This window comes from Drosophila virilis, chromosome 3 (assembly GCF_030788295.1).
Source record: "Drosophila virilis strain 15010-1051.87 chromosome 3, Dvir_AGI_RSII-ME, whole genome shotgun sequence".
Lineage (NCBI taxonomy): Eukaryota > Metazoa > Arthropoda > Insecta > Diptera > Drosophilidae > Drosophila > Drosophila virilis.
The window spans coordinates 26,575,019-26,595,261 of record NC_091545.1 but is presented as its reverse complement, the minus strand read 5'-3'; the positions used below and the strand labels follow the sequence as shown (position 1 = coordinate 26,595,261).

The 20,243-nt window shown below is 42.7% G+C and overlaps 8 protein-coding genes across 9 annotated transcripts; 6 read left to right on the top strand and 2 right to left on the bottom strand.

The window, feature by feature from the left end:
- Nucleotides 1-164: 164 nt before the first annotated feature.
- Nucleotides 165-6,429, bottom strand: MED1 (Mediator complex subunit 1). 2 transcript variants are annotated; one of them, XM_032434128.2, is made up of 4 exons: nucleotides 6,232-6,429; nucleotides 4,807-6,162; nucleotides 2,926-4,727; nucleotides 165-1,553 (listed from the first exon to the last, which is right to left on the bottom strand). In XM_032434128.2, the coding sequence occupies exons 1-4, from the start codon at nucleotides 6,254-6,256 to the stop codon at nucleotides 342-344; spliced, it is 4,395 nt and encodes a 1,464-aa protein (XP_032290019.1). In that variant the 5' UTR covers nucleotides 6,257-6,429; the 3' UTR covers nucleotides 165-341. The 2 variants fall into 2 exon arrangements, with proteins under 2 accessions (XP_032290019.1, XP_002048666.3); XM_002048630.4 differs by having other exon boundaries at nucleotides 1,231-1,548; nucleotides 6,232-6,428.
- Nucleotides 6,430-6,540: 111 nt separating this feature from the next.
- Nucleotides 6,541-7,313, top strand: ORMDL (Orosomucoid 1-like). The gene is made up of 3 exons (XM_002048629.4): nucleotides 6,541-6,776; nucleotides 6,848-6,999; nucleotides 7,062-7,313. The coding sequence occupies exons 1-3, from the start codon at nucleotides 6,600-6,602 to the stop codon at nucleotides 7,195-7,197; spliced, it is 465 nt and encodes a 154-aa protein (XP_002048665.1). The 5' UTR covers nucleotides 6,541-6,599; the 3' UTR covers nucleotides 7,198-7,313.
- A 141-nt stretch (nucleotides 7,314-7,454) lies between these two features.
- Nucleotides 7,455-9,117, top strand: LOC6624095 (galactose mutarotase). The gene is made up of 2 exons (XM_015174905.3): nucleotides 7,455-7,771; nucleotides 7,843-9,117. Exon 2 carries the CDS (start codon nucleotides 7,876-7,878, stop codon nucleotides 9,007-9,009), a length of 1,134 nt encoding a protein of 377 aa, XP_015030391.1. The 5' UTR covers nucleotides 7,455-7,771; nucleotides 7,843-7,875; the 3' UTR covers nucleotides 9,010-9,117.
- Nucleotides 9,118-9,459: 342 nt separating this feature from the next.
- LOC6623858 (fumarate hydratase, mitochondrial) lies at nucleotides 9,460-11,034 on the top strand. The gene is made up of 2 exons (XM_002048627.4): nucleotides 9,460-9,653; nucleotides 9,709-11,034. The coding sequence occupies exons 1-2, from the start codon at nucleotides 9,468-9,470 to the stop codon at nucleotides 10,975-10,977; spliced, it is 1,455 nt and encodes a 484-aa protein (XP_002048663.1). The 5' UTR covers nucleotides 9,460-9,467; the 3' UTR covers nucleotides 10,978-11,034.
- Nucleotides 11,035-11,411: 377 nt separating this feature from the next.
- On the top strand, nucleotides 11,412-13,125 carry LOC6623097 (probable fumarate hydratase, mitochondrial). The gene is made up of 3 exons (XM_002048626.4): nucleotides 11,412-11,656; nucleotides 11,715-12,723; nucleotides 12,787-13,125. Exons 1-3 carry the CDS (start codon nucleotides 11,495-11,497, stop codon nucleotides 13,044-13,046), a joined length of 1,431 nt encoding a protein of 476 aa, XP_002048662.1. The 5' UTR covers nucleotides 11,412-11,494; the 3' UTR covers nucleotides 13,047-13,125.
- A 359-nt stretch (nucleotides 13,126-13,484) lies between these two features.
- LOC26530379 (fibroleukin) lies at nucleotides 13,485-15,070 on the bottom strand. Its single transcript, XM_015176105.3, has 3 exons — nucleotides 14,936-15,070; nucleotides 13,703-14,874; nucleotides 13,485-13,653 (listed from the first exon to the last, which is right to left on the bottom strand). The coding sequence occupies exons 1-3, from the start codon at nucleotides 15,002-15,004 to the stop codon at nucleotides 13,536-13,538; spliced, it is 1,359 nt and encodes a 452-aa protein (XP_015031591.1). The 5' UTR covers nucleotides 15,005-15,070; the 3' UTR covers nucleotides 13,485-13,535.
- A 412-nt stretch (nucleotides 15,071-15,482) lies between these two features.
- On the top strand, nucleotides 15,483-16,776 carry LOC6623956 (galactose mutarotase). Its single transcript, XM_002048625.4, has one exon. The coding sequence runs from the start codon at nucleotides 15,571-15,573 to the stop codon at nucleotides 16,672-16,674; it is 1,104 nt and encodes a 367-aa protein (XP_002048661.1). The 5' UTR covers nucleotides 15,483-15,570; the 3' UTR covers nucleotides 16,675-16,776.
- Nucleotides 16,777-16,896: 120 nt separating this feature from the next.
- Atox1 (Antioxidant 1 copper chaperone) lies at nucleotides 16,897-18,184 on the top strand. The gene is made up of 3 exons (XM_002048624.4): nucleotides 16,897-17,102; nucleotides 17,204-17,279; nucleotides 17,453-18,184. Exons 1-3 carry the CDS (start codon nucleotides 17,097-17,099, stop codon nucleotides 17,584-17,586), a joined length of 216 nt encoding a protein of 71 aa, XP_002048660.3. The 5' UTR covers nucleotides 16,897-17,096; the 3' UTR covers nucleotides 17,587-18,184.
- Nucleotides 18,185-20,243: the final 2,059 nt, after the last annotated feature.

The window sequence follows — 20,243 nt, the reverse complement described above, 5'->3', positions numbered from 1 at the left end:
TACCTACACTACTCAGGGCTCCAATTTTATCAAGATGCCTTTAGTAAAATATTTGAAATAGATGTCCATATGGATTTTCACTAAGAATAAGCCTATTCGGGAGCTAAATAATATATTGATAAATTTTTGAGGATTTAATTTTTATAAAATCAATTTTTTCAATATTCATGCACATACATATTTGTATGTGTATTAAATATTTATTGTAAATATGTTTTTCTTATCCTATTTGACAAGTAAAAAACAAAAAACAGCTCACAGTCAGAGTCCAGCCAAAGGCCTTTAACACATTAATTGAACTATGTTGAGATTGCAGCGAGTTGAAGAAGCAGCTCAATATGTCATTTGCCTGCCAAGCTGGCGAGCAGCTCCTCGTCGATACCATCACCAACTGCGCTAACTGTCCCACTGCTGCTCAAGTTGAGTAGCATACGGCTTGTAGCAGGGGAAGGAGCTGTCGATGGCTTCTGCGTTCCACTGCTGCTACAGGGCGTAGCTGTTAGGCTGGATGCCAGAGCACTCAAGTCTGCGTTAAGCTGTTGCTGTTCCTGTTCCTGCGAGGAGGACGTGGAGGCGATTGAGGAGAAAGAAGCTGCTGTTGCTGACGCCTGCTCTGCAGTGTGTCCAGCTGCGACGCTGCTGCCACTTGGTCGCTGAGACAATTTGGGTATCTGAAACCTGTTATGGAGTCTCTTGATGAAGCCCTCCATACTGGCTGCCATAGTGGGCGACGCGTACTGTAGAATGGTCATCATGTCCGTGTGGTGATCGAAGCGCGGCGGCGGCTGTGACATCGACCCTGTTAACGCTGCTGGTGACATTCTGCCTGCCCCCAATCCTGGTCCTGAACCAGAGCCCGATGCCGATCCAGATGCCGTTAAAGATGACTTGCGCTGCACTCCGCCTCCACTAGTGTTACCCGGGCTGCACATGCTAGGTCGGCGCCTGGGTACACTGTGTTCTTGGAAGGAGTTGGTGCTATTGCTCTTGGTCAACGGCAAGCCACCGCCTGAAGTGGAGGAGCCGCCTAGTTTGCTACTAAGATTGCCGGAAGAATTGGCCTTTTGGAAAATGTGTTTGCTGGAACTGCTTAACCCTGTGCCTGAAGCTGATGAAAGCGCCTTCTTAGACGCCGGTCCGCTGTTTACGCCTGGCTTCAATCCCGTGTGCTGCTTTTTGCTGCTAGCCGAGGACGACGACGAGCTAGTTGCTACCCCCTTGCTCTCTCTCTTTCCGCTCCCCGTTTTATTGATGGTCAGTTTGAGGCCCTCTTGGCTGCTCGGTTTCACCATGTACCCCGTAGTGAGGTCAGAGACTGCTCCCGCAATGGAGCTGCTGCTAGTGGAGCTGGAGCTGGAGTTGTCGCTACTACGTGGCGCTGGTCCCTGCTGTTGCTGCTGCTGCTGTGTTGTTGTTGCAATTGATGTTCCCACTCCCGTTTCCACTAATGTTGCTGATGCTGTGCCCGACGAATCCGCTAGAGTTGTTGCTGCTGTTGTTGTTGTGGTTTGGATGATTGTCGTCGTAGCTGCCGTCGACGTCATCAAACTAGCCTGACAAAGGAAGCGCGTGGTGGTGTGCATGTGAGTGTACGTGTGTGTGAGCGTATGCGGAGACAAACAAATGAAAAACGAACCGAGAAAGCAAATTAAAGCAATCAAAGGCGGAACGTGTCAAAAAGTGGCAAAGTGGCGATTGTTAATCATATCCCGGGTCATGCGAACGGAACAGCGAGTGTACAAGAGAGAGCGGGAGAGAAGAGAAACTCGTTAGTATATAGTTTATCAATGTCAATGTGAAGGTGTCAAATAAACCAAGAGTTGTTGCAAAGCACATTCCACGTGAAAAAGAATCATCTGAATGCTTGAAATAGTAAGAAAATCGTGCAAGGTGCAGAGGATCTACGTATTTATTCGATACCAAACAAAATATAATGTATTAAAGAAATGACAGGATCAAATAAAACGGATGCAGTTAGAAAATAGACTATACAAATAAACGTATATACAAACAGGGCATACGGTAAATTAACTAATACTACATCAGCGATAATAATTATATATATTTGACTTTTGTCCTGACTAACTAATTAGAAATCTAACTTGTTTTACTGTTGGCGGAGATCTGCAAAATTGCACCTGCAACTGTGAAAAATCGTTCAAATGAGGATAGAGTTCAATCTAAAAAATCATTCATCTGGGGAAAATGAAGGTTGAAGCTAGTGTGGGCAATGTTTTTACATTCGTCCGAACGGTTTTAAGCTTTTAAGACCTGTTCATACAAATTAATGTATCGATGAATAGCACTTGAAGTTTTTTGGAATTTGTAAATTACTTTCACTTAAAAAAGGCGCGGGTTCATGTTTTTTTTTAAATCGATCAGCAGCAGAATTGCTGTCAAACATCTACACAACAACTAATTGATGAAGCACTTTTCGGCGAGCTCGCAAAATGAGCGAGAATGGTTGAATAAAAATGTTATATTTTTTTTCCGATTTATATTTACTAACGGATTTTACAGGACTAATGCGAATATTGATTGAAGAGGTGCTTTTCGTTTTTCGAAAAATCAACCCCTTTAATGGTTCTATGGGCGAAAGCTTGGTCCGATCAGTTTTTAACCTTTTTATTAAATAAGGAAAAAAACTATTGATTGCAACGATTTGTTATTATCCAATCGATCTTAAGAGATTCTAAATTTGAAGTAACATCTCAGACCGCGCAAAGCTAGTTACCCGCTAGTATTAATGTACATCAGTTATTACAATAATTCATTATATATGTCGCATTCAAACATAAGTTTTAGAGTTCATGTTTTAGTTGTATGTAAAAATAGAAACAAAGAATCAACTGTGGGTTAGAGGTGCAGTGGGAAGCGGAGGTGGGTAAATAACGAGATCTACTCATAAATTGAAAACGGACTTACCGCACCTACCGCTCCCGCAGCTGCGCCCAATCCCGGTCCCATTCCCGCTCCCGCCATTCCCTTGCGCAGTGCATTCAGCTCCAAGGCGGCTACGGCTGGAGCCACATAGCTGCTCAGATTTCCACCCGCGGCCAGATGAGATAGACTAGCCACGGAGGACTTTAGTTGCTGCTGCTGCTGGGAGCTTTTGAGTGCGGCTACCGCAGCTGCGACCCCCGGTGGGGGAGCAGATGGTGAGCTGGTAGCGATTTGCTTGTCTTTTTTTATGGCCGCGGGCAACTGGCTGCTGCTGCTGGCCAGTGGTGGCACAGGCCGCATCATTGAAGGATTAGCACTCGAGCTTAAGGCGGACCCAGCAGTTGCCAAGGAAAGGGAACCACCCCCGGCACCTGCAGTGATTGTCTTTTCAGCCTTGGGACTAAGGCTTAGGCTGGTGGCCGCCGTCGCACTTTTCAGAGTGGACATACTCGGCTTGCCGGAGGATCCATGTTTGGGCGAGAGGGTTCCGAAAGGCGACTTCGGACTGTTCGAGGCGGTGTTACTGTTGCTGTTGTGCTTGGGACTGCTGTAGACAGGCGAGTGCTTCGGACTGGGGCGCGCCGATATCTGGCCGGACATGAGGGCCAATACAGCTCCAGTTCCGGAAGATGAAGTTGAAGGCGAAGAGAACTTGCGGACAACTCCGCTCCCTACCGTGGCTTCCGCCATGCCGCCACCCGCAGGCGAATTCTGGCGTGAGTATACCTTCTCGGGAGGGCCCATGGGCGAGTCATCTCGCTTCTTCTTGCGCTTCTTTTCCTTCTGCGTGTCGCTGGAGGAGCTGCTGTTGCTACTGCTGCTCGAGTTCGAGGAGGCAGACAAAGAGGAACTGCTCTCATGGGGCCGCTTAGTGCCACTTCCGGATCCACTCATTACTTGCTTTTTCGCCTCCTTACTCCCATCTTTGCTAACTCCAGTGATGGGCGTTATGGTGATTGTGGTGGCTGGTGACTCCGTGCTGGGCGTGGCTCCTACGCTGGCCGGTGCATTCAGTGGTATGATCTCAATGCCTCCCGTGCGCTGCACATCCACCTGCTGCTGTAGAAGGGACTTGCCATCGCCAGCAATGGGCGTGATGCTGACGCAATTCTTCAGGTTGGGCGTCTTGTCCTTCCATATGTTCTTGTACTTGTCGGCGATCTCATTGTCGCTAGCCTTGGATGCTGGGACAGAGCTTGGGTTGAGGATGTTGCTGCTGCCTTCGGCAGCTTGAGGATCGGTTTCCCGCTTTAAATTCATAAGTCCAGCAATGGCCGCAGCCGCCGATGTTGATGCAGCGAATGCATCTGCTAGAGATCGTACCTTGGAGTCCATTTTGAGATTGTTAACACTATTGAAGCCGCCGCTAGCTCCACTGCTGCCTTCACCTGCACCCGTCTCCATGGCAAATTGTCCGAAGTTGCTTCCGTGCATCCCTCCACCTCCAACACCGCCTCCACCAGCGCTACTGAAACCACCTGCTGTCCCGCTGCCTGCTCCTGGGGCTATAGCGCCATGCAACTTTTGCTGATGCTCCTCATCCCAGCACTTAAGCAACTTGTATATAACCATCGGTATGGAGAGAACCTGGCGCACTGTTCGAGTCAGCTTCTGGGAGAGCGCTTCGTAATCGTTGCTGAGGCAGTAAATAGTGCAGGTCGCCTGGCTGTCCTCAAGCAAAAAATCGACAGTGGCCAGCGACTCCTCGTACGGATGCTGCAGTTCCACAGTGATCTGATTGAGCGAAACAGCAGTGACCTCCAAAATAACAGTACTATCCATGTCTGTAACGAATTCAAATTGTTTTTTTTTTATCACACAATTATTTTACTCTCGTGTTCTAATGATATGTTTAATACGCACCGTTGTATTGCTTCTGCTGCTCCCTGACGCAACTGGAGAGAAGCGTGTAGAAGAGCGCCTGCTTTTTAAGGAACGCGATTATCTTAGGCACTTGCGCAGGCTCCGTGAATGGCAGGGATGATATCAGAGTACCCTTCAGTCGGCGGTTGTCCGTTAAGAAGTAGCAGTGTGTCTCCCTTGGCAAATTAACATACAAGCCTTTCTGGGTGCCCTTTATCACCTGCCTGGAGGCCGTTTGCACGATCAGATTCATGACAGTCGTCGTTCCCTCGCTTGACAGGCCCGACAGCCCCGGCAGAGACAAAGCACGCAGAGAGTCAATGCAAACGGGCATGGGTTTGCTAAGGCGCAGGACATAGGTAGCCGGCATCAGCATTGAGTTGTTCTGCGTGAGCGGCGCATAGCCGGGTTGCTCTAGCGGCAGCCCCGACTCGCTAGTGAAGCTTAGAATCGGGAGGATTTGCAGCTTGTTCGCGGAGGAGGCCTCAAGATTAAGTGTCGCGCTTAGCCCGTTAGGACTTTTCATCACCTGCTCAATGCTGAAGTCCCTGCTCGCAGTTCCACTTCCAGTTGCAGCGCCCACCTTTTCCCCTTTTGTTTTCGTCTCGATGAGATGCAAGGGCGGACAGAAGTAGGTCAACTTCATTGGATGTCCACCGCGTCGCTGCTGGACTAAGCCCACCGAGGATTTATTCATAATGTAGTAACTATCGCTGCTGCCACTGATCTGCTGCTGTAGCTGGTGCTGATAGAGATTAAAAATGTCCGTTTCCATGGCCTGCAAAGCCACGTATGCCTTCTTTTTGACTTTAGGCTCCGCGTTTAGCTGGTAAATGGAGGATAAGCCTTCTAGCTGCACCGTAAAGTCGGCAAAGTCGCCCGCCTTAAGGCAGTTGAGCAGCTCTCGGGAACTGGCGCTGGAATTTGATTGCTGCTCAATTTTGCACTCGTGGTGGACCTTGACATCACTAAGTTTCCCACTGGCATCCAACAGTATCTCTACATAGAACATGTCCGTGGAAATGAATAACATTTGCTGATCCTCCATGAATTTTAGGCCCAGCTGGCGGGACAGACTCTCTAAACGCTCTACGAGTCCGTGTCGGGATGTTACTTTGATGTAGTGCTGCAGTTTGTCCAGTGCCGACTGCAGCGCTGCTTTGCAGAGGGGATCCATCGGATAATGCTTCTCTATGAAGTACATGCGCACCGACTTTTTGATGTCCTCGTAGCTTTTCGGCTTGTTCCGGTATTTGGCTCGCAGCTTCTCCATCATTGTCTCCTGCTGCATTTTCTTGTTTTTCTCCTCAATGCTGGGTATAGGTATCACCACGGCTGTGTGGCTGCCATATCCGGCTGTTGGAATAGCCATTAAATTTTAACATATGTAAATTTGTTAGACCGAGAAGACAAGAAAAAACGTACCTGTTTTTAAATGGCTTCCGCTCATTGTAATTGTAGTTCGTTTAGAATCTTAAGATGAAATACTGCAACAAATCACAATTGCCATTGTATAATAAATTACAATTATACTTTAAAAACAGCGTTTGCACATATACTTCTTGTATCTGGGAGAAAAACAAACGCGACTTCGCAAAACTGGCCATTAATGGTAAGTAGTTTTCGTGAACTGAACTAGATCATAAGTGTATGTTCTGTATGTATTATCGATACGCAATGTTGCGTTTCGATAGTCACAGTGATATTATTACCTGATCGCACTTTATATATCCGTTCATCTCTATTGTCTACAACAATTGACACTTTAACAGCGCCAACTACTCCATGTAAAAATGACATCTATTGCTGGTGGACATGGTGAAACGAATCCGAATAGCTCATGGCTAAGCGCCCGTGGCTTCTGGCTTGCATATTTTTTGGGACTGCTGTTTGTGCATTTGCTGCTGTTATCAGTGCCCTTTGTTACGATTTCCGTCGCCTGGACGGCAACCAATTTGCTGCATAACGTAGTAAGTATATATGTGCCCCACAAAATATACGCAACCTATTATTACAAATAATACTAATTATCCGCTGCTAGGCACACTTATATTTTCTGCATATTATAAAAGGTGCACCTTGGCTGAGCATCGAGAATGACGCTAGTCGGCAATGGACCCACTGGGAGCAAATAGATGACGGCGTTCAACTGACTCCAACACGTAAATTTCTAACCGCAGTGCCAATTGTACTGTAAGTCCGCATTTGTATATACTATTTATTGAGAATTTCTCATAGAATATTGTTACTTGCAGCTTTCTGTTAACTTGTTTGTATACGCGCAACAGCACGGAACATTTCATTGCAAATTTTATATCCTTGGTTGTAGTCACGCTGCCAAAGCTACCGCAGTTCCATGGCGTTCGTTTATTTAATATAAATAAGTATTAAAATTCGCATAGATCAATGCATGTAAATATTTATGGCCGGACAGGTAGGCTTATCGCTATGTGAGCCTGTGTACATACTATTTATAGATAATAGACTGAGCAGTTTGTGGCTTTTAACTTTTTGTTATTGGAATTGTGTAAATATGCTACTATATATGGCGCTATAGTGCCTATTTAAGATAATACGATTTTATGCTTGTCATATAAACTGACAATTTCAAACAAAAGTTGTACAGTCAAATAACAACCGGAATACGAACCTAAGCTTCCTACAATTGTATTATGGATGCAATATGTAAAATGTAAACATATACATTAGTATATCGTTGTCTTATCATATATAGGTTTTGTGCTCATGAATCTCTCTCACTGTCAGCTGAGTTACCTAATACAACTCGTATAGACACACACATCTACATGTTCTATCAGCAAACGTCGCTGTTCAATAATAAAACCCGCTGGCATTTTAGAAATGCATCAGTTTGTTAAGCACCGGGAGAGCTGCATCTATTGCCCTTTTTGACTTTGCGATAACAGCGCGCGACCTTAACGTTTTTCAAGTACAATAAGAAGAGGTGTGTCAGGCTGCCTAGCAGTAATTGTTATAATATTGTTATTTGAGTGAGAACCCATAAAATTTTGTCAGCTTAACTAGGTAACCAAGATCAACAGCCGCAATATGTCTGTCAAAATTGAGGAGGAAATCTTTGGTCTGGCCAAGAATCCCTTCACCAAGATACCCGAAATGGTGCGACGTTTTACAATGACCAATACAAATCAGATGTCTGTTTCGGTTATACAATTGGGCGCCATTATTCAGAGTGTACGTATGCCTGATGCCTATCAAAAGATCGAGGATGTGTGCCTTGGCTTTGATGACATTGCCAGTTATGTCAATACCAAAGCGGCATACATAGGCGGTACATTGGGCCGCGTGGCGAATCGTGTGGCCAATGGCGAGTACACCGTAGGTGAGACCAAGTATGAGCTGACCAAAAACTTTAAGAATACATATCAGCTGCATGGCGGATTCGTTGGTTTCGATAGCGTCATTTGGGAGGTGGTGCGCAAGTCCGATTTGGGTATCACCTTCAGGCACGTGTCACCCGATGGTCACGAAGGTTATCCAGGTAATTTAACGACAACGATCACGTACTGGCTAGATAATCAGAACCGTCTGGGTGTTCGTTATGAGGCTTTTACGGACAAAATGACTCCCGTCAACTTGTCCAATCATGCATACTTCAATTTGGCTGGTCACGCCACTGGGGCCAAGGGACTGGCCGAGCATACTGTAGAGATAGCATCCACAAGGATTATCGACACGGATGATGATCAAATTCCGACCGGTAAATTCTTGGATGTCGACGATACGGTCTTTGATATGCGCCTACCAGTGCTACTGGGCGATCGTCTCAAGCAGTTCGACAATCGCCTGATCAAGGGCTACGACAACTGTTTTGTGGTCAACGAGGGCAACGATACTGGCATTAACTTGGTGGCCAAGCTAGTGCATCCACCTAGCGGCCGAGCCATGGAAATTTATTCTAATCAGCCGGGTCTGCAATTTTACACGGCCAACAATTTGCCGGACGAGGAGAATGGTGATGCCCCAATGATTGGAAAGGAATGTACTCATTATCGCAAGCATGGATCATTTTGCGTAGAAACAGAAAAATTTCCCGACGCCATGAACCAGCATCATCCAGAGTTTCCGTCGGTCTTCCTCCACCCGGGCGAGAAATACTTACATGAGGTCATTTACAAGTTTAATGTAGAAGAGTCCTGGAAATGCTGTTGTAATAACAAATGATCTTCCAATAAAAGCTGACAGTTTTATAGGTAGTATGTATTATATAATTGTTTATTTTATCATTAGCATCTGATCTAAAAGAGTAAATGTATTGCTTATCTGTGTGAACGCATTAATTTTGGAAACTACAAAACAAAACTACAATAGCAGTAAGAGTTCATCGTTTTACGATATCTAGTTATATTTTCATTATTAAGTGTATTATATTATTGATTAAGAACGTTTCACTTATTCGATACCCAATCCCAATTCTCTTAAAGAAAGCAAATTTTTTAAACAGGACTGCCCTTTGGCTTAGGTAATACAACATCAATTTTGTGATCAGTAATTCGAGCACAAATCCTCGTTTATTTTCAAACACAGGATTACTGATCCTAGTAGCCTGCGTTCACAATTGCTTCCTTCTTTCAACACAACGTACTCACAGTGCTAGACTCTCATATTTGTTAGATTTCAGGATGTCGTTCGACCAGAAGGAAATGTTCAGTCTCATGTACAAACTAGCCCGTCTAACAGGACCGGATACGCGCGTCGAATACGATGCGATGGGTGCGGTAAACGTGCCGCTGGACCGCATGTTTGGACCACAGACAATGCGTGCAGCTATGAATTTTCCAATTGGTGGCATGGAAGAGCTGATGCCGGTAAGTAGCTGCTGCTTATTGATGGATCAGAGCTGATGCCAGCATGTGCCAACAGCGTCCCATTATTGTAGCCATGGGTATATTGAAAAAAGCCGGCGCTGAGGTAAACAGGGATTTCGGATTGGAAGTCAAAATCTGTGAGGCGATTTTAAAAGCTACTGATGAAGTTATATCCGGCAAGTTATATGATGAGCATCACTTCCCATTGGTCATCTGGCAGGCAGGCTCGGGCAAGTCAACCAACATGAATGTTAACGAGGTGATCAGTAATCGGGCCATTGAAATAATGGGTGGTCAGGTGGGCAGCAAGGATCCAGTAGATCCGATCCTGCATGTCAATATGTCTCAAAGTTCCAATGACTGCTTTTCTTCGGCCATTAATATTGCCGTGGCCATGCAGCTAAAGGAGAAGTTATATCCATCACTACGGCTGATTATTCAGGCCTTAGAAGAGAAGGAGGATGAATGGAAGGCTATTGTCAAGACCGGGCGCGCAAATCTCATGGATGCAGGGCCATTGACACTAGGCCAAGAGTTTAGCGGCTACAAGCAAATGATGGCCAACTGCAACACAAGACTGTATTCATCAATGAAGCGACTGTACCAGCTGTCTCTTGGTGGCGCTACCGTGGGTACAGGTCTAATGGGCAACGATGATTTTGGGCCTCAATGTGCCAAGCGTATTGCGGATATCACCGGCTTGCCATTCGTGCCTGCACCCAATTTATTTGAGGCACTCAGCTCACGGGATGCCTTGGTCGAGGTGCATGGCGAGCTCAATTCTATAGCTGTCAGCACCATGAAGATAGCAAATGACATAAGATTTTTGGGTTCCGGACCACGCTGCGGCTTGGGGGAGTTAATTTTACCGGAGAACGAACCGGGAAGCTCGATAATGCCGGGCAAAATTAATCCCACACAGTGCGAGGCAATCACAATGATATGTGCCCAGGTAATGGGCAACCAGGTGGCTGTGACCATCGGTGGCTCCAATGGACACTTTGAGTTAAATGCCTTCATGCCACTTATCGCTTCAAATGTGCTACGTTCCATTGCATTGCTTAGCGATGGCCTCAGGGCATTCACCACCAACTGCTTACAAGGCACCAAGGCAAATATAGACAAAATAAATAAAGCGTTGAACGAATCCCTCATGCTGGCAGCCGCACTTAATCCTTACATTGGCTACGACAGAGCATCGGAAATAGCCAACGCTGCATACACCAATGGAACCACTCTGAAGCAAGAGGCCTTTAAAAAGGGCATCTCCAGCACCGACTTTGATTCGTGGGTCCAGGTTAATAATATGTTGGGACCCAATTAAAAATTACCACACGTAGCTAAATATTCGTATGAATCAATAAAGTACATTCTTAATATATTTACATTATTTAAAAATGATTTAGATGTGGTAGATATTAAACCTAGCCCTCAAGTTCTATATGAATATATCATTGAGCTTTGAATATTTTGATTTGAACGGGCCACTATATGAATAAAATTGAATTGATCCATTTAAATAATGAAAACATATGAGAATCAAATGCTTGATCCAAGGCTTGGGTTCAAGGATGTGTAAAATCTGATACGCGAATCAGACAACGGCTGAAAGTTGATGCGAAAGGTAAATTGTATCACCATCATTTTTTTTTTTTTGGGTTTCAACAAAATAGTTATTTTGAAACTTATTTTAGTATACTGCCTAACAAAGCAACCGTAAGAGCCTAGGAAGGCTTTGCTCTACAATTTTATAGGCATATTTGAAGTCGTCTGTTTCATATACTGTATTTATATACATATATACATTTTGTAATTGGTATTATAATTGGAAAGGTGTGCAAATGGAGAAAAAATTGAGCCTGCAGCCTTCGGCCAAGCCGCCTATGCGATCCGAGAAAGACACGATTGGCAATATAGAAGTGCCCGCCGATCGTTACTTTGGAGCCCAGACTATGCGTTGCGTTAACAATTTTCCTATTGGCGGTATGGATGAACGCATGCCGGTAATTATAAAGAGCGGGATTCATTTAAATTTGGTTTAGTAACACATAACCCTCACAGAAGCCTGTAATACAGGCCATGGGCATATTGAAGAAGGCAGCTGCCGAGGTTAACCAGGAGTTTGGGCTGGACAGCAAGGTGAGCACAGCAATTTCAGGTGTTTGCGATGAGGTGATATCTGGAAAACTATTCGATGAAGGCCATTTTCCATTGCCCATATGGCAAACTGGCTCAGGCACAATGACAAATATGAATGTCAATGAGGTGATTAGCAATCGCGCCATTGAGATTTTGGGTGGCGAGCTGGGTTCAAAGAATCCGGTACATCCCAATGACCATGTTAATAAATCTCAGAGCTCCAATGACACGTTTCCAACGGCCATACATATCTCTGTGGCCACTGAGCTGACCAGAAGCCTTAAGCCGGCGATAACCCAGCTGCGCGACGCTCTCAGGGACAAATCCATTGAGTGGAAGGATATTATCAAAATTGGACGCACACATACACAGGACGCTGTGCCGCTAACCTTGGGACAAGAGTTTAGCGGTTATACACAGCAGTTAACAAATGGTCTGGAAAGGATTGATGCGGTCCTGCCCCATGTATATCAGCTTGCGCTGGGTGGCACTGCCGTTGGGACCGGCCTAAATACCCGCAAGGGATTTGCAGAGAAGGCCGCCATGCGCATTGCACAGCTGACATCTTTGCCATTTGTTAGTGCTCCGAACTTTTTCGAGGCCTTAGGCTCCAGGGATGCCATGGTCGAGGTGCATGGCGCATTAAACACCATCGCTGTCAGCCTAATGAAGATAGCCAATGACATTCGATTTTTGGGCTCGGGTCCACGCTGTGGCCTAGGCGAGCTTACCCTGCCGGCTAACGAGCCGGGTAGCTCAATAATGCCGGGTAAAGTGAATCCCACTCAGTGCGAGGCTATGACAATGATCTGTGCTCAGGTAATGGGCAATCATGTTGCAGTCTCTGTGGGCGGCTCCAATGGACACTTTGAGCTGAATGTTTTCAAGCCGCTGATCGTTTCCAATGTGCTACGTTCGATAAAACTGCTGTGTAAGTTCTCAAAACCAAGGGACCCTTTAATGTCAATTACTAAATGCTATAGTATTATTATAGCTGATGGTTGCAATACTTTTACTAAGAACTGTGTGGTTGGTATTAAGCCGAACACAGAGAAGATAGCCAAGATAATGAACGAATCCTTGATGCTTGTGACAGCACTTAATCCACACATTGGCTATGATAAGGCTGCTGAGATAGCAAAGACTGCCCATAAAAATGGCACCACTTTGAAGGAGGAGGCGCTTAAGGCTGGCATCGCAGAGAAAGATTTTGACGACTGGGTACGTCCGGAAAAGATGATTGGACCCAGCTAAAGTGTTTCAAGAGTTTTCTTTGTCCTATGCGAACAATTTAACTAAATAAGTCAATTAAATTTATGATCTCTACACTTCACCTCTGATACCCTAGGAACTTAATTGAACCAGGTTGCATCTTGACAACTTTCTAGACTTTTATACTAGAACTTTGGTAACATGGCACCACAAAATGCACCTCTCTACTGAGGTACTGTCCAGCTATTACTTGAGATTAAGGAAATCACCTTGGAACAGATTGTGCTCATATACAATTGTAAATGGCAAACGACTAGCAGGGACCACTCGTATAGTATTATTTAAGGTTATAGGGTATTTTAAGCAAAACATTAATTTTTCAATTTATTTCAATCTACTGAAATGATGTTGCATAAATTTAGATACATATATATATATATATATATATATATATATATATATATATATATATAATAAAATTTGGATATAACAAAACTATGAAAATTTGATTTTTTATTGAATTTTTTAAGTTTACGTTTGCTTTCGCCTCACCAACATTTGTACGGACTCAAGAAATTTATAAGTGCCGTTGCCTCTACACCACCAAACACCAAATTCACTTTTCTCATTGAATGCCCCGTTCAGGTTACTAAAATAACAAATATTTAAGACAAGGTTATAAATAAATTGCAACTTACCAGTTCGGGTATTCGTGCTGCCACCAGCGATTGTATTCCACGGAGTTTGTTGTAACATATCTGATTGTCTTGAATATATGTTGCTCATGTGTGCGTAATCCATCACCCGCATTTCCATAATAATTCCCAAGCGATCTCAGCTTATAATCATCACTTTTACCAGATATGGCAAAATTATCATAATAGGCGTATCGTGTCTCATTATTCGAAAATACTAGATGAATGTAAAGCTCGTACAGTTGACCTTTTGTCATTGCGTGTATCTTGTCCAGGCCTATCCAAAAATCTTCATCCAAGTTACCAAAACCATCGACATAGGAAAACCAGCCTTGATTAAAGTCCATCATTTTATAAACACGTCGCTGTATGACCATCCAGCCGGAGCCATTTGCTCCATTTTCGATAGCTACCTTAAATGGACCAATACGTGGCAAGGAAATTATTTTGATCTCAGATGTACCCTCTCCACGTAGTGTCTCTTGCAGTTCTTTGATCGTATAGTGGAGAATGCGTTCGTTTTGCATTCTGCATTTATCGTTGCTCAATTTGATGTCGGTATCTTTACAGTTAACGGCGTGATTGAAATTGTGGGTATTCCAATTGCGCGCCAGATCTTGATTTGAACTGACCCTTTCTGAATTGGGCGCAACCTCAGTTCCGAACAGTCCGATTTGGTAATCCTTTTCCCTGATTATAGTTTCTTGAGCAAATATTTTTGCGTCACTTTCTTCAACTGTTGCTTCTAATGCGGCAATTTGTTTTCTATATTCATTGGAGAGATCACTTTTCTCTTTAAGTTTTGCTTCCAACTCCACTATTTGTTTATCTTTCTGCTTTATAATAGCATCTTGTATATCGATCTTTTCGTTTTTCTCGCTAATCGCAGCTTCATAGTTAGCTATCTGATTTTGGTGCGTTTTCTTTAATGTTTCCAAATTTTTATGTCTTTCCGACAGTTTTGATTTTAAGAACACTATCAGATCATTATCGTTCTGGTTAGTGTTTTTATATGTTTCTAAACATGTTTGAAGGGCCAGGATTACGTCATCTTTGATCTTGCATTTCTCGTGATATAAATTTAGTTTTTCCTTATAAACCGAAAGTTTTATTTTTTTTAGTTCAGAAATGCTACTAAAGGCGTTATCCCTCAATAGTTCCCATTCATTTGATGACTATGCCACAAGGATCATACATTATTAAATTGTCCAGCGGCTGATTTTGGAGTGCACTCACCACAGTATGCTCTGATGCGTCCTCTTGAGACTGCTCCAATTGGATGGTAAGTATATTTTGGGTATTCATTCTGGTAAAACCTGTAAAAATCACATAAAATGTTGACTGATGTACATATGGTTGCTCTGCTCAATTCTTAAATATTAACATGTATTATATTTTTTTCGGGAGTAAAAAGGTATAAATCATACAATTTAAATTCGCAACAGAATGACTAAGGGTCTTAAGGCGGGAGAAGTTTAAAATTGTCAATAATTGCGCCTTATGATTTGAATAGCTGCTATAGATTTAGATATTTAACTATCAGCTGCTTTTTAATTGAGATTGTTATCGCTCGTTGCAAGGATGCATTGCTTATATATCGATATGTGCTCATCTTTCTTTCTAAAGGGCGCGAGTTCAAAAAGTTTTTTTCAGTCAGTATTATTTGCTCACCCCGAGAATTATAACCTTAAAGCATTTTTGATTTTAATAAATCTGTAATTTTTGGTTGCATATACAGTTGGCTTAGGAAAGTTAGGTACGCCAAGCTTACGTTAGCACATATTACATTTTAAAAATTCGGTTTGATTCATGACATTCGAAATTTTAGTTCAGAAAAAGTTTTCAGCATTTTAATATTTCCTACCACAAAGATGGTACGCGTCATAGAAGATGTATTTGGCATTGCCGTTAATCCCATGACGCAGAAAACCGAGCATGTGCGACGCTTTACATTATGTTCAGAAAAGGGCATGTCTGTGTCAATATTGACTCTGGGCGCCACTATACAGAGTGTAAAGGTTGCAGACTTTAATGGAAAGCTGGAAGACGTTTGTCTGGGCTATGATGATGTCGCCGGATATTATCGCAATCAGAAATCATATTTTGGTGCAACTGTTGGACGTGTTGCTAATCGTATATCCCGCGGTCACTTTAAGCTTTGCGGAAAGGATGTAAATGTGAGCCGAAATTTTAAGGATCGCTACCATCTGAATGGTGGCTTTGTGGGCTTCGACAGCGTCATCTGGGACGTGGTCGGCATTCATAAGGATGGTGTCACTATGCAACATGTTTCTCCAGATGGCCATGAGGGTTATCCGGGCGAGGTGACAGTCAACATTAATTTCTCGCTTAATGAAACTGGTTGTTTTGGCATGAGAATCGAGGCGCGTGCTAAGGCAACCACCTGCATCAATATATCTAACCAAAATTACTTTAATCTTGCCGGCCATGGTACTGGCAAGGACACTCTTTACCAGCACATGGTAATGATAAGAGCCAACTCAATTGTGGACTCGGATAAGGAGCAAATACCTACCGGCAAGCTTATGCCAGTGCGTAATACACCTTATGACTTTACCACCTTAACCAATTTGGGCAAGCGCCTAAACCAGGTTTATCGCTGCCCGATCTGCGGCTTTGATAACAACTATTGCGTCGATGTAGACCCGAATCAAGTAAAGTTAGTGGCCCGTGCAGTCCACCCATGTTCGGGTCGTTTTATGGAGGTTCATACCAATCAACCCGGATTGCAGTTCTGTACGGCAAATAATTTGCCGGATGAAGAGCGGGATGAAATACCCAATATTGGTAAGGATGGTGCGCATTACGTTCAACATGGCGGATTCTCCATGCAGACCCAAAAGTATCCAGACGCTGTGAATAATTCCGATTTTCCAACGACCATTATCAATCCGGGTCAATTGTATGATCATCAAGTTGTATACAGATTTGGCGCATGTCCGAAACGTGTGTAAGATGCGATTTCCATTTCACTTGCAGTAATTTATAATATTGGCTAAAAATTATTTCATACCAAAATCAGTAGTATCAATAACGCATTTGTTTCATAATAAATATACACACATCTATCCAGACTTTTGTACCACCCAACATGTCAAAGTCTTTTCGATTAGTATCCCTACAGGGCCGGCAAATATTATTTACCAACGATACATCGATAGGCATGGCAACTATCGAATTCCATCGATTGGCTAAAGGCAGCGCAAACACAAAAGTAAAAGTAGTTTATTAATTTGCAAAGTCTTTTAAGAGTTGTGTGTGCCACGCTTACAAAATAGCAACAAAACTTCAAACCGCCTTCAAGCTGTTTAATTTACCGCAAATTTATAAGCACACTACGGCTGACTCGAGTCGTCCAAGCAGTAGCAGCAGCAGAATGACAGTACGTACAAAACATACACACTTGTGTGTGTGTGTGTGTGTATCCCAATTACTGCAAGTAGCCGCAATCTAATTGGAAAATGTTCCATCTATTCCGTTTAGGTGCATGAGTTTAAAGTGGAAATGACGTGTGGCGGCTGTGCCAGTGCAGTGGAGCGAGTATTGGGCAAATTGGGTGGTGCGTATATTAATATAAAATATTTAGAGATTAATGCTGCTGTTATACATATATATTTGAGTACCTATTAATACTGTAATGCCTCGAAGAATCTTATCAGGCAGACGGAATTTGTTTGTTTGCGGTTGCCAACTTAAGTCGGTTTTTTTTTTCCTGTTTTTGGCATTTTACAGATAAGGTGGAAAAAGTAAACGTCAATCTGGATGAAAAAACAGTAAGCGTCACCTCAAACTTATCGTCCGACGAACTGTTGGAACAGCTGCGCAAGACTGGCAAAACAGTTTCATATGTTGGTGTGAAGAAATGAGACGAGTTTCTCAGCAAGTTTCAGAAATACGGCAAACTGAAACTTGAAGTCTAATGAAATGAATTGCCGCATGGATATAGTGATTGCCGTTGGCTTTTGTTGTGAAACATCCACAACGAATCATTCGAAACACAGCGTGATGCATACGTTCAATGAGATGGAATATTTAGTCAGAAGAAATGTATACATTTAACTTATTCAAAAGTTAATACAAGCAACTTATCTACAAAGTTTGCATATGAATTTTGCTTAAACTCCAAATTTTAAGTAGTGGAACAATAAATTGTAGCAACTCAAGCAGAAAGTATTTATATTCAACAAAAACAAAGAGTTATACGCCCCATAGATGCAGAATTTAAAAAAATTCAATTTATAAAAATTAAGTAGAGAATGCAATTATTGACATATTTGCACTAATCAAATATTTAGAAATATTTTAAATATTTCCAATGTAGTTCAGCTAATCAATAACAACAGACAGATATGCCAATTAACTTCTTATGATATACCATATTTACGTACATAATTATAATACAAATTTTAACATATTGCAATTTTAAGATTATAAATCAAAATATAAATTATTTGTTGTTGAAAACTTGATTTTAACAATATTTTTCAGCGGGAATGAACTGATGCAATACAGAGTAATGATAATAATAATGATTTTTCAGCTAATTTTTATTTATAAACGGATAATATATGAGTACCTATCTAACGGGTTTGCTGGCTTCTGCTGCAAGCTAACCCAGATATTTTCTCCCAAAAAGTCAAGAGATAAGGCTTAAATAAGGAGTATCCAATTAAATGCGGGCACTTAGTCATGCTAGAATCATTTCCCAGCGACAAATATCATGCTAACGCCCAACAATAACAATAACAATAACAATAACAATAGAGATTCAAACAGAACATGTCATAAATCTTGGGAACGGCAACCCAAAGTTATCAAAAATGTATTTTGAAACATGTTCGAGGCGTAACAAAATTATCAATCAAATGCCACATTGGCATGCAAAGAATGCAACACACACACACACACACACACTGCACTAATTGAGTTTAGAGTTTGGGTCGACAAACGGAACGTTGGTTTTGTTTGGAGGCTTTGGAATTTGATGTTGACGTCGTCGTCGTCTTTGGTATTGCTACCTGAGTTTTACCTTTTGCTTGGTTGCGGTTGCATTTTGCGGCTCGTGTTGATTTATGCCTCATGCAGCGACACAGGAACAGAACCGAGACCTAAGCACCGGAGTAACTCAGACGATGTCAGGCGAAGGCAAAGACAAAGGGAGAGGGACACCGAGTAGGATTACCCAAAGCAGTCGGTGCGCTCCGCTGTCACAATAAACGTCAGCGACACAGTCACGTCCTTGCCCAATAATTATTATTTTCAAGTGATGCAAGAGATTTTCAGATTACGGCCCTGTGGTCTCTCGCCCTCCAGGTGGCAGGTAGGTAAAAGCAAATTATTAGCGCTAATGCCGTTTAAATTGCCTCAGTAAAATAACAGCTTGTGTCTTTATTGGCCTTAACACTGCCACAAACGTAATGGGTAGCATTAAAATTCCTGAAAACAATGCGCTGGCCAACTGGCTGATACTTAGTTTAAGTCTGCTGTCTAGTAAAATGAAGATTTCTTTCGGCAATCATCTATATACAATTCGGCTTATCCTGGATATTTCGATTAGAATTCAAATCATTTTTTTATTCGCGACGTGTTTCGCGTTTTCAATGAATCCAGCCTTTGTTACTGAAAAATGTGGGTCAAAGATTGTGCTTCTCACAGTTTGTTTTTTAAATTAAAGCTAATTTTTAACGTTTTGTACGTACCTTTAAATTTCCTTCGACCGGGAAATGTGTAGAAAAGGAAATGTGTAGAAAATTAAAACGAAAAGCTTGATTCAGCCAAGGCTGCGAAATAGCCGCTGGTTTCTTATATATTCTCAATTGTCATATATTCAAATTGTCACTATGAACAGTAAGCTGTTTGCTAATTACTGACAAAGCCCCTTCTTGCAAAGCCCCTGTTGAAGGTGTTTCCTGCTCTGCTTTTTTGTTTCTTCCAAGTGAAACGCTTGCAACCGTCATTCCCTTGCATACACTTACAACAGCACGGCATATTAGGTATGTTATCAAGTTTGCATGCATTAAAAGCAAGCTATTAACTTTCGGCCTCATATGTAATTTTTCTTAAACAATTGACGTCATAAATTCGATTAGAAATAATATGCAATCTTTAGGCAGAGCATGTTTACTTCGGTCATTGCATTTACAAGCTTAAGAACTGAGTTTTTGTTTTCGGTTTCTTGTTCAGTTTTTTTTTGTGGTGTTTGCACACTTGGTACATTGAAAACATTCCAAAAATTGCTGGCTAAATTCTTTGGCGCATGCTTTTCAGCAACTCTTAACCAGTTGGCTGCCAGTTGATCAAGTGACTGCCCTGTCGTTCGGGTTCGGTTCGGCGTTTGAGGCATTGGCAGGAGCAGAGCACAGAGCGCACGGACCGCGACTGGTTTTCACGTTGCGGCAGCTTCAAGCAAAAAAAAAATCAATATAAGTATATATAAAAAACAACAACAAGTCGGGAGAAAAATGCCGCTCTTTATTGTCATACGATTTAAAAAGAACCGACGTGCTGGTCAGAACAATGGCAC